The sequence below is a fragment of the Acipenser ruthenus genome, chromosome 15 (assembly GCF_902713425.1).
Source record: "Acipenser ruthenus chromosome 15, fAciRut3.2 maternal haplotype, whole genome shotgun sequence".
Taxonomy (NCBI): Eukaryota; Metazoa; Chordata; class Actinopteri; order Acipenseriformes; family Acipenseridae; genus Acipenser; species Acipenser ruthenus.
In genome coordinates, this window is record NC_081203.1 from 3,798,524 (window position 1) to 3,813,554 (window position 15,031).

Below are 15,031 nucleotides of genomic sequence, written 5' to 3' on the forward strand. Positions count from 1 at the left end.
TTCTGTTATTTTCTAAATGTATGATCTGCTGCTGCGCGAGATTCAATGTATAGAGTAAACGGCAGCACATCCACTGACAATAGTTGTCTGTCGCATTTCAGATCACTCAGCCATTACAAAGTGTAACCACCATGATAAGAAACACACCCTTTTGTTGTTGGACAGTCTGCATCAATTTGGATTTTTCTGCCGCTGAGCACACTTAAAACGATTGGTTGCAATACACCTGGGATTTTGAACCAAATGTCAAGTTGGCTCACTCTCATATTGCTACTGAAAGACAGCAAAAAATGGTCTGGCCACTTCTAAGCTTGAATCATGTGTTCTGACAACAAGAACTCAAGGGAGACGTTCTAATCACGCAGTTCAGTAAAAATACACTTTGTTTCCTGTGAATGTCAGTTTGGGTTTACCTGTTTTCAGCTAGCAAAGGAATAGTTGTACTACTAAAATTTAAAATGCTAGTTGTTCGAATGATCAAAAAATGCTCATGGACAAGTATATCATTCCTCTAATTTTTCTAGAGCTAGTTTAAGTGTGGTGCTGATAAACTCAAAACCAACCAAAAAAAAAAAAACTAAAAAAAACTTTAAACGTTGTCATATGACATTTGCCGACTCAGGGTCACAAACACAATTATACAAATTATTTTAATCCTAACTTGTTACTTCTTATCTCCTATATTATATTTTAGTAGTATTTGCACTTACTGTAAACTACACTGGATTTAAATATTGTTTTTGCACTGTAGCCTTGTATTGCCCTGGATAAAGCCGTCTGCCAAATAAACTAAATAATAGTAATAATAACTTAAAAAATCCTGAAGCACACCTCATTCCCAGCAGGTTTCAGGCTTTATGCTGCATCTAGCTTGTCCTTATACAGCTTGGGCTCATCATACTTCACTGCCTCATTGCCATCACTCCCTGCAGACAGTGCCCTTGTCTTCAGAAACTAGTTTGCTTAATTAACAGCCCGCGCAGTCACAGTGGTTCAGAGCACCCCCAGGATGTGTGTCTCTGTACGTACAGTAGATGCTCCCACCTTGATAAAAAGATGAGGTTTTTCCGAGAGGCTGAGAGAAGCGAGGTCAGGATGAGGCAGAGAGATCTGAGCAGTCGGCTCCACTTTACTCAAACCTGAGGTTTATGGATTGTGATGATAAGTCCAATTTAATTAGATGTGCCGAGGTGATGATGAGGAAGTATGACTGCTGGCTAGGTCAGGGCACTGCTGGTGGTACAGTAGATTGCATTTCCAGCTCTCTCCCATCAGCGTCTGTCCCTCAGACACACGTAACATGGCTGTGAGGACTGAAATGAGTTGAAGAAGGTTCTGGAATTTGTCTTGCCTTAAAGGGTCCAAAAAAAAAAAAATACATTTATTTTTATTTTCGTTAGTTCCCAGGACTTTTATATTTATATTTACTGTATATTGCAATATTTCAAATGCAATTCTATAGAATAATTTAGACATGTCCCTGTAAAATGTTACTTATGTAACAAAACAAGCAAAACCGTTTTGGCTCCCAGCAGGTTTCAAGACATACATCCTGTAACACTGCTGTTGAAGCCAGCTTGGTAGAATGTAAACAAAAAATCAACCTGCTTTTTGGAAAAATCTAAACTATGAAACAGTGCAGTAACTAGAAAGAACTCGGCAGATCAGATACATTTTATTTATTAAGGGAGTATGTTTCTGACATCTTCCAACCACTTGATTTTTATGAATTTCAACGTGTTTAAATTTACATCACATCACATTGTAATTTATCACTCGGACAATAGCTAGAATTTTAACCTTTTTTTAAAAAAAGGCTTTTGTCTGAAACGTCCTGAAATGTTTTAATCACTTAAACCTTTTGTGTACATCAAAAAAAAAAAAATTTAAATAGATAGATAGATAATTATTTTATTGTTTACTCCCTTTGGACTTTGCCAAGCTGTTGTGTCCATAAATGTGAATTGAGCATATTTAGGACGCTGTGGAAACCACTTGAGCAGCAAATGTGAGTTTAAAGTGCTTGGCTGCATCCAGGTCACCCAGCCTGTGGCATCGTTGTAGAAGGATTGCTGTTTGTTGTGATTTACAGTACACAGAACTACAAGCGAAACTTTCCCTGGCTTCAGGTATACCTTGCAGCTGGTCCACTCTGAAAGAGCAAATAAAACCTGTTATAAATGACTCGCCTGTTCTTCGAGGGTTAGTACGTCTTTAATTAATTTTAATTATACAACATAAACATGTAGCCGATGATAAAAGTAAACATGACTTAGCAGGTCACATCACAGCCGGTGGTGAAATGCTTTCCCCTCCCTCCAAACCCAGCTGTAATCAGTACAAATTAGCCACATCTCATTCCTGCCTACACAATAAGTGGAGGGGGAGACAGAAAAGTTGTGTGTTCACAACTAATGAGCCGTTTGCTGATGAACTTTCAACCCTGTGACCAAGACTCGGAATCTGTGGTTCAGTTCTTTTAAAGAGGCAGACGAGCACAAGATTTGGAAGCTTGTAAAGTAGGATAGGTGACCTACTGTATGAGTTTTTTTATACCTTTTAATAGCAACAGCTAAATGCGTAAATAAAATACACCAGTACAGGAATTTGAAATCAATGTAGATGTAAAATCTTGTAAAAAGCATTATGAATAAATTATATATATAACAGAGCTACAGAGCGACAGAGCTACAGTACCACGGATTAACAATATGAGAGAATTTGCCTGTAAAATGTTGCAGCTCTGCAGTGTGGGTGTGGTACTTTTAAATTCAACAAGCCTGGCATTTGATATTGATGCGTACACTTCAAAGTACTGCCTTCCGGCTATAAAACAAGTTGTTCGGCTTCTTTTTTTTGTTTGTTTTTTGACAGTGAACAACTGTCTGTGAGCATTTTGCATTTCCATTTTGATAAACCAGTAACATGACTAAGTAAAAAGTGGATTGTTGTTTATTTAGCTTCATTTTCTGCTGTTTTTCATTCCTGGTTTTATTCCCTTTCCTGGTATTATTGGTTTCCCAGCACCTTGGCAAAGGCCTTCCAATTTGACAGAGCAGCTCTGAAAACTACTGCAAAACACAGGTGTGCAAGGCACTCGAATGAAACTGATCAATATTTAATACTGAAGACTTTAAGAAAGACTTCTAGTCTTCACAGTATTAGCTAGTACTACTGTACTTTGATATTTACGAATTCAACCAATTTCACTGTTTTTATACTACACACAGCAATGCTTACTTTGTTAATCTGTTGTTTAAGCTTTATGTTGAATTCTCAGACATCTGGTTTTACAGTGCATGGTGTAAGATGGTGTGTGAAAATGTTAATTTGTGATGGTGATGCTTTAAGATTGGGCTTGTGATACTTCAGTCACAAGAATATATGAGGACAAAATAGTTACCGTGGCACTCTATTAAAATATATATATATATATATATATATATTATTTATTTCTTAGCAGACGCCCTTATCCAGGGCGACTTACAATTGTTACAAGATATCACATTATTTTTACATACAATTACCCTTTTATACAGATGGGTTTTTACTGGAGCAATCTAGGTAAAGTTCCTTGCTCAAGGGTACAACAGCAGTGTCTTCCACTGGGGATTGAACCCATGACCCTCCGGTCAAGAGTCCAGAGCCCTAACCACTACTCCACACTGCTGCCCTAATATATAAGGATCTTTCTGACTGTGAGACTGTCTTCTGAAAGAGCAAGCTTATTTTTGACCATGCTGTTTGTAAACTACCTACAGCAGTTCTTTGTTTTAGGGTTAATGAATACCAGGCAAGGGAACCAAGAACAGGGGAGGGAGATGAGGTCAACATCCAAGCAAGGTAATAAAAGAGCAAGAGAGAAAGAAAGAAAGAAAGAAAGAAAGAAAGAAAGAAAGAAAGAAAGAAAGAAAGAAAAATGGATTAGGATTAGGAAGAATTTAATGTTCTCCAGACATTTCCTGAGGGAGGCAGCTTTCACATATACAGTATATTACTTTTCAAAGAAGACCTGAAGATGTGTTTTTAGTGCAGAATTTACTTATCTTGCGAGGTCCCCAATATGCACATTAATGTGAGATTTAGAGCCTTGACTTCTTATACTGTACCTCACAAACGCCTTGCTCAGCCTGTTTGGAAGTGTTTACACAATTGGTATTTGATTGTAAGGGCATTTGTTCAATCTTGCCTGCTCTCTTCTTTTCTTATTGCAAAGAGATGCTTGAAAATGAAGGAGGGTGTAGAAATGCATTGTACATTGCAGTCATTTTCAACTCATCAGCCACACTTGGGTTTAGTTAAATGGCTGCTTCCATTGCCTAGGCAATTGATTATGCTTGTTATGGTAATTCCTGAGTTAACCTTTTACACTTGTAGGTTTGACCAGTTAAAAAAAAAAAAACACTGTTCACAACATAAAAGCCAGTGCAATTTCTGTCAGCTCTCAAACAGCAGGTAAACCTGATGCTTTCCAATGCAGTTGTGCGTTTCTCTCAATAGGCTTGAATATTTCTAGTTGCTCTTAGTTCTGCAATCCTGTTTTTATGACAGGGTTGTTACTTTCACCTAAAAAATTAAACCTAACCTAATATCTGCATCCTCAATTTATTTGAGGTGTAAGCCAGGTGTTAACATTTCTGTGCACTAATCTGTCTAGATAACAACTGGACAGAAATATAGTGTCTCTATAGCGTGGCTTATTACTTTACTCTACGCACCACATACTTTGACAGGGTAGGCGAATGATTGTACAGAACTGTTTAAAACAATCTATTCATATACTACAGTTTTGAACATTTTAACAAGAGACTTTTCAATAAGACTGAAAGATCGAAATGGTTATCAAGAATGGCGAGGGTGTTTTTTTTTCTCGTTTTGTCTTCCTGTTGGATTTTAATCGTAACATTTACAAAGTGTAAGTATTGCAGAAGGAGTAGTTTTTAATTGAAACAGAGAGTGAATATTTGCACTTTCAGCCCATGGCTGCCTTGATCATTTTGAAATCCCTGCTGTTTTCCTCCAGAGAGAATGACTTTCTGTCCGTAGAGTACCGTATATTATGTTTAAATTACAATGTGGCCTTGGTTCTAAAGCTGCCTCTTAGGATTTTAAAGCCCGAAATAGTACAACAGGTTTTTTTTTTTGTTAACCTTTCTATATAATAAAAAATAAACCTTGCGAAAATAGGATTCCTTTAATTATTTTTTTTGTGATGCAGTAGCAGCAGCAGGGATGAGACTGGTTCGTTGCATTTTCTGAATATGTTGCACACATGCAGTACTGGGGATGTACAGAAAAGGGAGACAGTTTAAATTCTTCTGGAGGGATATTATTGAATTATTTAGATTTGGTTAGGTTAGGGTTTTTTTTTATTTTTTATTTTTTATTTTTTTTAATCAAAACTGACAGTAACATTCTAAGCTTGTATTTGCTAAATCCAGCATCCGATTTGAGACAATTCACCATATATTTAATTAGAGTTTGGATATTTATGTTATTGTTTCCCATACCGTAAATCCATTATTGATCATAGGTCTGGAAATGAATTTAAAACAGAGGTACGACTGACAAACTAAGAAAGTAGGAACATGAGTGCTGCAGTAGGTATTGGATTGTGAACGGCTAGAGAGTATGGAGCAACCGCTGTGCTTGGGTTGTCACTTAGTTCCAAATATACCGTGTTTTTCTGTTGAAAACTTTGAATATTTACACGTGTAGCAGCCTGCAGGGAGTCTGGGACTAGATCAACTTAAAAAAAAAATTAAAAAAAAGTTGGCTGCATAGAAAAAGGAACATTTTTGAATATTTAAAAAATCAATCATTTTATTGTGTAGAAAAGGCATTATGGGGAAGGGGAAGAAAAAGCCTTCCAGCATAGTTTTATTTGTTCAGTTAAATAGATAGACTGCTGAGTTAAAAGTTTAGGCTGACTCTTTTATCAAAATAAATATTGCTTCAGCTGTTTGATCTTGAGACTATGACAAATGCAAACTAAATGGGAAAGAGAATTGTCACTTCCATCAACTGCAGACTGTCCCTCACCCAGGATTCTCTGCACAATTTGTTTGCTTGCAAATGAGAAAATACAGACTGACAATACTGCAATTGAAAATGCATTTTCATAGACTTGCATAGGGACAGCCTTAAGACTTCATGCCATTTTCAGTTAAAAACTGTAAAGCCCTAAAAATAAAATACCATACAGTACCTGATTTACATACATATTGCTTCTTTTAAAAATGCTATTATGTAATGTAGGTATTGTATTGTACTCTGTAAAATCAATAATAAAAAAACAGTGGGAGGCCATCTAAAAATAACAGAATTGGTTTATAATGTTTATTAAAATCAAAATGTTATATAATGTTTGCTTAGTGTAGAACAATATATATATAATCAGGTCAATCCTTACTGTCAATGAGAAAATAATAATATGACCAATACTGTAATGGTGGTTGATGATGAGAGCCAAACTATGAATTTTATATACAATATTTCTGAGTTCAATTTAATTTTGAAAGAGCAAATTAGTTAAATTCATAGCCATTCTGAATGCGGTGTGAACTTTAGATAGATAGATGGTGACATGTCATTATCTTGGATCAGCTGCAGTAACTCGGGAGAGACGAAGACGAGCACTCTCGTCCTCCGAAACGTGTGCCGTCAGTCGTCCACTTTTTTCACTCTGCAAGCCCTCCGTGAAGCCATTACAGAACTACAGTGTCGGAGGACCACGCAGTTCTGAATTGCATACAGGCAGGCCTGCAGGCACCCGGCCAGCCACAGGGGTCGCTGGTGCGCGGTGAGCCAAGGATTCCCCAGCCGACCTAAACCCTCCCCACCCGTGCAGTGCTTGGCCAATGGTGTGCCGCTCCCTGGGAACTCCCAGCCATGGTCAGCAATGGCATAGCCTGGATTCAAACTGCTGATCTCCAAGCTATAGGGTGCATCCTGCACTCCATGCAGAGTGCCTTTACTGGATGCGCCACTCGGGAGCCCCTACAGCCAAGTTTCTAAGTAACTTTACATTACCAACCTGCATCCTAGCTGCATTAGCTTCTGAAAATCAACCCACCTGTTCTGCACTAGTTATATAGTATCAAAGCCACACTTCCATCTGCACCATGAAACCAGGCTGTAAAACTTATTCTAATACCAAACTAGGGGCTGACGCCAGTTACATATGTTCCAGTTTGCAGCTGGACATTACACATAAGTCTAAGATCACCTTTATGTATTACATTTTTATATAGTTGTTATTTATAAATGAATTCACAACATCCAGTATTTCCCTGACTCTATAATGCTGTATAGTTACGGGCTTCATGTTCTGCCAACATGATTTTTGTTTTGTTGGGAGGATCCTAACTTGGGCTGACAACAGAGACCCAATCAAAATAGATTTGATCTCGACCTTCTGCTGACGGAAACGTACAGGTCTGATTTTTCAAATCCCTTTCAAGTCAGTCCCAGTGGCAGATGGGAACTTGGCATTACAATACCAGACTCATACAGTGTATGAAACACTGTACAGGTGTGATGAGGGATGAGGGGTTCATTACAATACCAGACTCATACAGTGTATGAAACACTGTAAAGGTGGGATGAGGGGTTCATTACAATACCAGACTCATACAGTGTATGAAACACTGTACAGGTGGGATGAGGGATGAGGGGTTCATTACAATACCAGACTCATACAGTGTATGAAACACTGTACAGGTGTGATGAGGGATGAGGGGTTCATTACAATACCAGACTCATACAGTGTATGAAACACTGTACAGGTGGGATGAGGGGTTCATTACAATACCAGACTCATACAGTGTATGAAACACTGTACAGGTGTGATGAGGGATGAGGGGTTCATTACAATACCAGACTCATACAGTGTATGAAACACTGTACAGGTGTGATGAGGGATGAGGGGTTCATTACAATACCAGACTCATACAGTGTATGAAACACTGTACAGGTGTGATGAGGGATGAGGGGTTCATTACAATACCAGACTCATACAGTGTATGAAACACTGTACAGGTGTGATGAGGGATGAGGGGTTCATTACAATACCCGACTCATACAGTGTATGAAACACTGTACAGGTGTGATGAGGGATGAGGGGTTCATTACAATACCAGACTCATACAGTGTATGAAACACTGTACAGGTGGGATGAGGGGTTCATTACAATACCAGACTCATACAGTGTATGAAACACTGTACAGGTGTGATGAGGGATGAGGGGTTCATTACAATACCCGACTCATACAGTGTATGAAACACTGTACAGGTGTGATGAGGGATGAGGGGTTCATTACAATACCAGACTCATACAGTGTATGAAACACTGTACAGGTGGGATGAGGGGTTCATTACAATACCAGACTCATACAGTGTATGAAACACTGTACAGGTGGGATGAGGGATGAGGGGTTCATTACAATACCAGACTCATACAGTGTATGAAACACTGTACAGGTGTGATGAGGGATGAGGGGTTCATTACAATACCAGACTCATACAGTGTATGAAACACTGTACAGGTGGGATGAGGGGTTCATTACAATACCAGACTCATACAGTGTATGAAACACTGTACAGGTGTGACGAGGGATGAGGGGTTCATTATTTCATCGGGACTGGAAGGAGCACTCGTTCCATTATTTACAATCTGTTTTTTTGTTTTGCTTTGTTCAGATCACATCTAATGCCGAGGCTGAAGGAATCGCGGTCCCACGAGTCTTTGCTCAGCCCCAGCAGTGCTGTAGAAGCCCTGGATCTCAGTATGGAGGAGGAGGTTGTAATCAAACCTGTGCACAGCAGTATTCTGGGACAGGACTACTGCTTTGAGGTAAGCCAGTGTGAATCTGTCTTTGAAAATGTTGTTTTGAGGAAGGCCATGGCTAATGCACCAGTATGAATCCACTCTCCTTGAAAATGAGGTTCATTTCTCTTGGGGGGACTGGACACAAGCCTTTCAGTCCAAAACCTCCTTTTACAGTTCCAGTAAGTCTGTATCCTTTCGAATGCGGTCCTAAATGACAACAGGTTAAAACATATACAATGATGCAGTAATCTGAGGGAGGTATAACGCTGCTCTGCAGTTTAGCAATGACACAGGTTAAAACATACCCCCCCCAAAAAAAAGACTTTCAGCATAAGAAAAGGAGAGACAGTGAAATAGTTTCCTTTTAATTAACCAGAGAAACATAATTAGAAGTACAGTATTTAGATGTATTTAGACAATTGAGTAACACACACATAATACCTACTCGTAATACCTGCAGCAGCTGTGTGTTTCAGTGAGTCTGCTGTGTGAAGTTCTGTATGTAAGGGCCCTAGAACCCCATTACAGCAACACAAGCCTCCACAGACAACCAGAGCTTCAGTTAGTTTATTTTTGTTTTAGTGACAATTGAGACCATATTCATAGAGCTGCTTACCAGTAATGACTTTGACAGCAATGCATTTATCAGCACACAATACAGCAAGGCAAAGCATCTGTTTGTTTTACTGTCAAGGCTTCAGCTAGGAAGATACAAAAAAATGTATTTAGAATAGCATGCTTCCCTTTTAATCTTTCTGCTGCATTTTATTTTCTTTCTCTTTTGTGATTCTGTAAAGCATTTCAGCACATTGTTTGGCAGAGACTTAAGCACTGGGATTCTCCGCAGAAAAACACATTAAAGCAAATCTACCACGCAGAGCTGTGGCAAAGTCCCATGAGGACAACAACATAAATGAGTTTCACCCTCCTGTTAAGACTGGGGCGAAATAATAACCAAACATGCAAAATAACTTTACTACAAGACAGTGCTACATAGCTATTAGCCCAGCATGTACTTCTGATGTAAAATCACCTAAACAAACAGGGGTACAACTATGACCAAAAGTTCTGCATCACCCTATAGAATTCTGTCTAATTTTCATTTCAATCATGAAGTTGAACGAAACCTGCTGAATAATGTTACGTTAACATATTGAATTACATACCGCTTTGTAGTTTTCCATATGGTATATGAAAAAATGTGACTACTGTAAAATACTGTACTACTATTATGGCTTCCAGTACACTTTTGTGATATCATTTTGTAGTTGATTACACGATGCTCAATAAAAGATCTTGGTAAAACCGCACCAAGCTTGAAATACTCCAAACAGCAGGATCGAAGAACCCACTCAGTGATAAGGCAAAAATACCTTACTGCGAGGGAATTTAATGACTATAGCCATTCTGCTGTACTGAACTGGGCTTCCTCAGTTCGACATGTCTCTGCAGCTTAACAATGGCACAGTATATTCTCTATTGCATTCCAGGGGATTGAGTTGTATATTGTGAGCTTAGAAATCGAAATGATCTGTTGAAATGGAGGGTCAAACCCCTCATAAGCTCGACCAGGGCTTGAATTGTTCAGGAAAAAAATCGGAAATCAAGTGCTATACTTTTTGCTCTGAGCAGTCAGATCCTACGCTCTGTTTTGACTCTCTTCAAAAACTCCATTTACTGCTTGACTAAAGTCAAGGTATATCTTTGTGAACTTAAAGTAGGAAAGTTATATTTGAGGAGATTTAGGAAACTAGTAAACTAAAGCCGGTTGCCAGTTGGGTTCGACGTAGTGATTCATAGTGCTGTAAATTCAGAACAGAGCACCCTGTTGTCTGTACTGTGATAGTACCTGTGGCCGAATCCATCAATGAAAGCACATGAGAAGTCTCTCATTTTTGAAATTGAGAAAAAAAAAAACAGGTTGATGTTTCTGACTGACTGTATCTACTTTACAGAATGTGACGCAGTCCTGAAGTAAATATAAAGTGTGTGTGTGGTTTTGTTTTTCTGCATTGCTTTGAAGGGAGCTTGCATACATTTGCAAAGCTGTGTTCTATGATTCTCTCCAAGTTCAATCACCCTGCTTATTGCCACATTGGTTTTAACCTCTGGACATGATGCTCAATGATGCTGATCTTTCTCACATTTCCATTTAACTTTACCATAAGCCATTCTATCTGATGAGACATACCCATTGTTTAGTGCAAATGCTGCAAAACTTGTATGGCAAACAAAAAATGTATAGTACAGACAATTTCCAAAACAGCTGGTCAGCAATGACGGTTCATTTTTTCCATGCACAGGTGACAGCCTCTACAGGAAGCAAGTGCTTTTCCTGTCGATCTGCAGCAGAGCGGGATAAATGGATGGAAAACCTGAGAAGAGCTGTGCACCCAAACAAGGTACTGTAAAGCAGGAGCTCATTAAAACTAGCTGGTTTTGATGTGCCTCTCAATTCTATTTGCAACCTCTATTATTTTCAAGGGATAAAAATTCATAAATTGAATGAACCCTCTCTCTTGCGATGAACTAAGTTTCCCAATCTCACTTGTATATTAATAGACCAATTACCACTGGAACTGTTCGCCTAGTCAATTAGCAGAGAAGATTCATTCATTCACGCACTCCATATTTTCCCTGCCCTGTAAACGGAGAATATATTTTAGACCGTTCACAGTATTTAAAAAAACAAGAAACAGCAAGCGGTTCTAATTGAATGTTTCAGGTTTATTCATACATTATTATACGCTTACCTTGGCTTACACCGTGTCGAGAAATTTTCAAGCCCACCGTATGCATCTTTTTGATTTTTTACTTATTTTGTACATGAAGCCATTCACAATGGATCTGTCATTCTATACAACACTAGAGAGGTCAGTAGGTACCAGCCAAACTGCTAAAGAACTATCAAAGCTTTTGAACAGAAATTATATGTATAACACACATTGGTATGCAACCATTTCTCATTGAGTATTCTTAATGGGTTCAACTAATTCTATGCAGTTATAAAAACAAATCCTTTTATCAAGTTCTGAGGATGAGGTCTGTTGTAATGTCCGGTTTGGAAAGGTTGATAGGGAGCTGTGGAGAGCTGCATGGTGACAAGGCTTACTTTTCCCATACCAACGCCTATCCTTTCTCAATTTGTAGCAGTACAGACTTACACAATTTATAAGTGCTCTCAACACTTGGCCTTTTAAAAAGTTATGGGTCTATTTACTTTACAAGGATCTTGTGATGCCAAAAATAAGGAAAGCGAGCAATGTATCTCAGTCCGTTGACCGCACCGGCTATGAATGCTTTTTACTGGCCCTGCAGGAACCTACTTGCCCTCCACCGCATGACGGCTTTTTATAGCAGACCCTGAAGTCCACAAATCAAAGCGTTTTCAGAGCAAACGTTTATATTCCAGTGAAACAATTAGTAAATATATAAAACGGAGACAGACCATATCATCGGGACTAGAGATGCTGTCATATTTGGACCGCCTGCTCTTAGAAAAAGAAATTAAATTCAGGCTATTAAGTCTAAAGAATTATTTTCATCCCTCATCTTTCAGGCTAATTAAAAGAGGATTCCATCTTCTAGGTTATTATATTTTCCATGATCTGCTATAAATCTCTTCTACTTTGTTTCCGATTATGTATTCTGAAGTCTTTTTTTTTTCTTCTCCTCAAGATAACCGTTTGGGTCTTTTAGAAATAATTAACATTCAGTACCAAGCATATGGAGTCACTCATGCTTAATAGCATATACTGTTTAAATTCCCGATCCAAGAATCCAACATAACTGCTGGGATATCTACATGTAATAAAAAAAAACCATAAATAACAAAAAGAGTCTCTAGGATAAAGTGCATCGCTCTTTCTATCTGAAAATAAACTGGACCGTTTGACAGTAAAGCACCATTAAAGGGTGGTATTTTGATGACAAGGTTACAAATAAGCTGATGAAAATAACCCATAACTCTTTGGAAAACGTCATACTGTGTAGGTGTCGTGGCTTGCCTTGTCCATAATTTCAATGAAAAAAGCCAATAATAGCATAGGTTTGTATGAGTGGCCTGTGTGACAGAATGACACAAATTCACTGTTTGTGCTGCTTAACCACAATGAAAATGCCACGGCTCCCTACAACTCTGCATCTCAATCTCCTTCTAACTGAGGGGTATGATATTTCTACTGGAGTCCATATTTATCGTACGGTACATCAATCCGTGTTTGACTCAACAAAAGTATGCAAACAAAACAACAAAAAATAGAATTCAGTTTTAAGTTTGGGAAAAATGTTTTTTGAGTAAAAAAGTTTAATTAAATAAAAAGTAATTCCACATATTGGGAAAGTGAGGGGAAGTATTTGTTATGATTGAATTAACATGTTATGGATGATGCATTATTCCAATCTAAGTTAATATTGCACTCCATCTATGATATGATAGTATATTTAACAGATTATACAGAGTCCATCGTTTAAATAAAAAAAAAAACAGTCACATCCAAGAGCTTTGATCATTTCAGGCTGATTTTCAAAAGTTTCCAATGAAAGGAGAAAGAGTTTAAAAAAACCCTAAAGAACATGATTTCAATTTTATTGAAATAATAAAGTAAGGGCAGATAGTCACTTTGGCGCATTCTGGATGTTGTTGCTGTGGCATATCCACTCCTAATAAGTAAGAAGTAATAGATTTGAAAGGATTGATGAATGCTCCTTTTACATGTGGTGCTTTGCTGATTCCATAATCTCTCTGAATTGTGTTTTATTTACTCTACTGCTGTGATTTTGTCTCCCCCTCCCCCCCCCCAGGACAACAGCCGACGTGTGGAGAACATGCTGAAGCTGTGGATTATCGAAGCCAAGGACCTGCCGGCCAAGAAGAAATACTTCTGTGAACTGTGCCTGGACGACACGCTTTATGCACGGACTACTTGCAAACTGAAAACGGACAACGTCTTCTGGGGTGAACACTTCGAGTTCAACAACCTGCCCTCGGTCAAAAGCATCACGGTGCACTTGTACAAGGAGACGGACAAAAAGAAAAAGAAGGACAAGAACAACTACGTGGGGCTGGTGAACATTCCCATCGTCGCGGTGACGGGCCGGCAGTTCATGGAGAAATGGTACCCAGTGAGCACTCCCAACTCCAACAAGGGCAAGTCGGCCGGGCCCATGATCCGCATCAAGTCTCGCTACCAGAGCATGAGCATCCTGCCCATGGAGCTGTACAAGGAGTTTGCAGAGTACATCACCAACAATTACATGGTGCTGTGTGCCCTGCTGGAGCCTGCGCTCAGTGTGAAGAACAAGGAGGAGATGGCTTCCGCACTGGTGCATATCCTGCAGAGCACTGGGAAGGCCAAGGTGAGCTCGGTAGCAAAGCAGCTGTTTTTAGAATTCCTCATTAATGTGTAAAAACATTATAGTAGACGGTGTGTGTGCAGGACAGTGACAACATAAAAACATAGCAGACACCTACTTACAGTTTAAAAGATCAAAAATTAAATATGTTGCATATGTTTGAGTGTACAGTATGTGTTTGCCAGGAATATATGCAACATGTACACATGATATATATATATATATATTTTACACGGATTATGGTAGAAATTATATTTTAAATATTTTAAGGTGGCCAGAAATATATGTTTTATATGTATTTCAGAGAGATATGTATATTTCGTATGTATTTTTATTTATTTGTGTTTGGTTTAATTGATTGAGACCTGTAATTCATGAGAGCTGTCAGAAATCACGCTATTTCATAAACACTTTCTTCTTCATGGGATCTGTTACATTTCTTATGGCTCAATATCTGTACTGTTAGCAGGTCAGCTCTGGCTTATATTCCTTTTCCTCCAGGTAATCATATTTGCCTAATCAAGGGTAATGCGGTGCTATGAGGGAGCCACATCACTCAATGAAAAGGTTTCCTCATCTTTTGGACAATACTCCATCAATACCCTGTGTTTATATACAGCAGGCTTGTGCTAGTAGAAAATTAGTTTCCATTCAGCGATTCCCATATAAGGGAATTAATCATTTACTTGGCAGGAGCTAGCAGCAGGGAAAAAAAAAAATAAAACTGTCTATGTGCCAGCCTACTCCCCCACCCCAGAAATCAACAGGAAACACCAACAAGCTGCCTAAACATCTAAAATAAGTGGAGTCATAAAAGTGTCCTTGTTTCTAAGGTTTATTATATGG

General features: G+C 38.6%; 1 protein-coding gene across 8 annotated transcripts in view; it reads left to right on the top strand.

Annotated features, from left to right (window-relative positions):
• LOC117422477 (disabled homolog 2-interacting protein-like) overlaps nucleotides 1-15,031 on the top strand; it is a 241,465-nt gene that overhangs the window by 195,163 nt on the left and 31,271 nt on the right. For all 8 annotated transcript variants that reach the window (XM_058986894.1, XM_058986893.1, XM_058986896.1 and 5 more), the window contains 3 exons: nucleotides 8,701-8,854; nucleotides 11,134-11,232; nucleotides 13,634-14,188. In XM_058986894.1, the coding sequence (XP_058842877.1) occupies nucleotides 8,701-8,854; nucleotides 11,134-11,232; nucleotides 13,634-14,188 (808 nt within the window). The remainder of the gene's footprint in view (nucleotides 1-8,700; nucleotides 8,855-11,133; nucleotides 11,233-13,633; nucleotides 14,189-15,031) is intronic.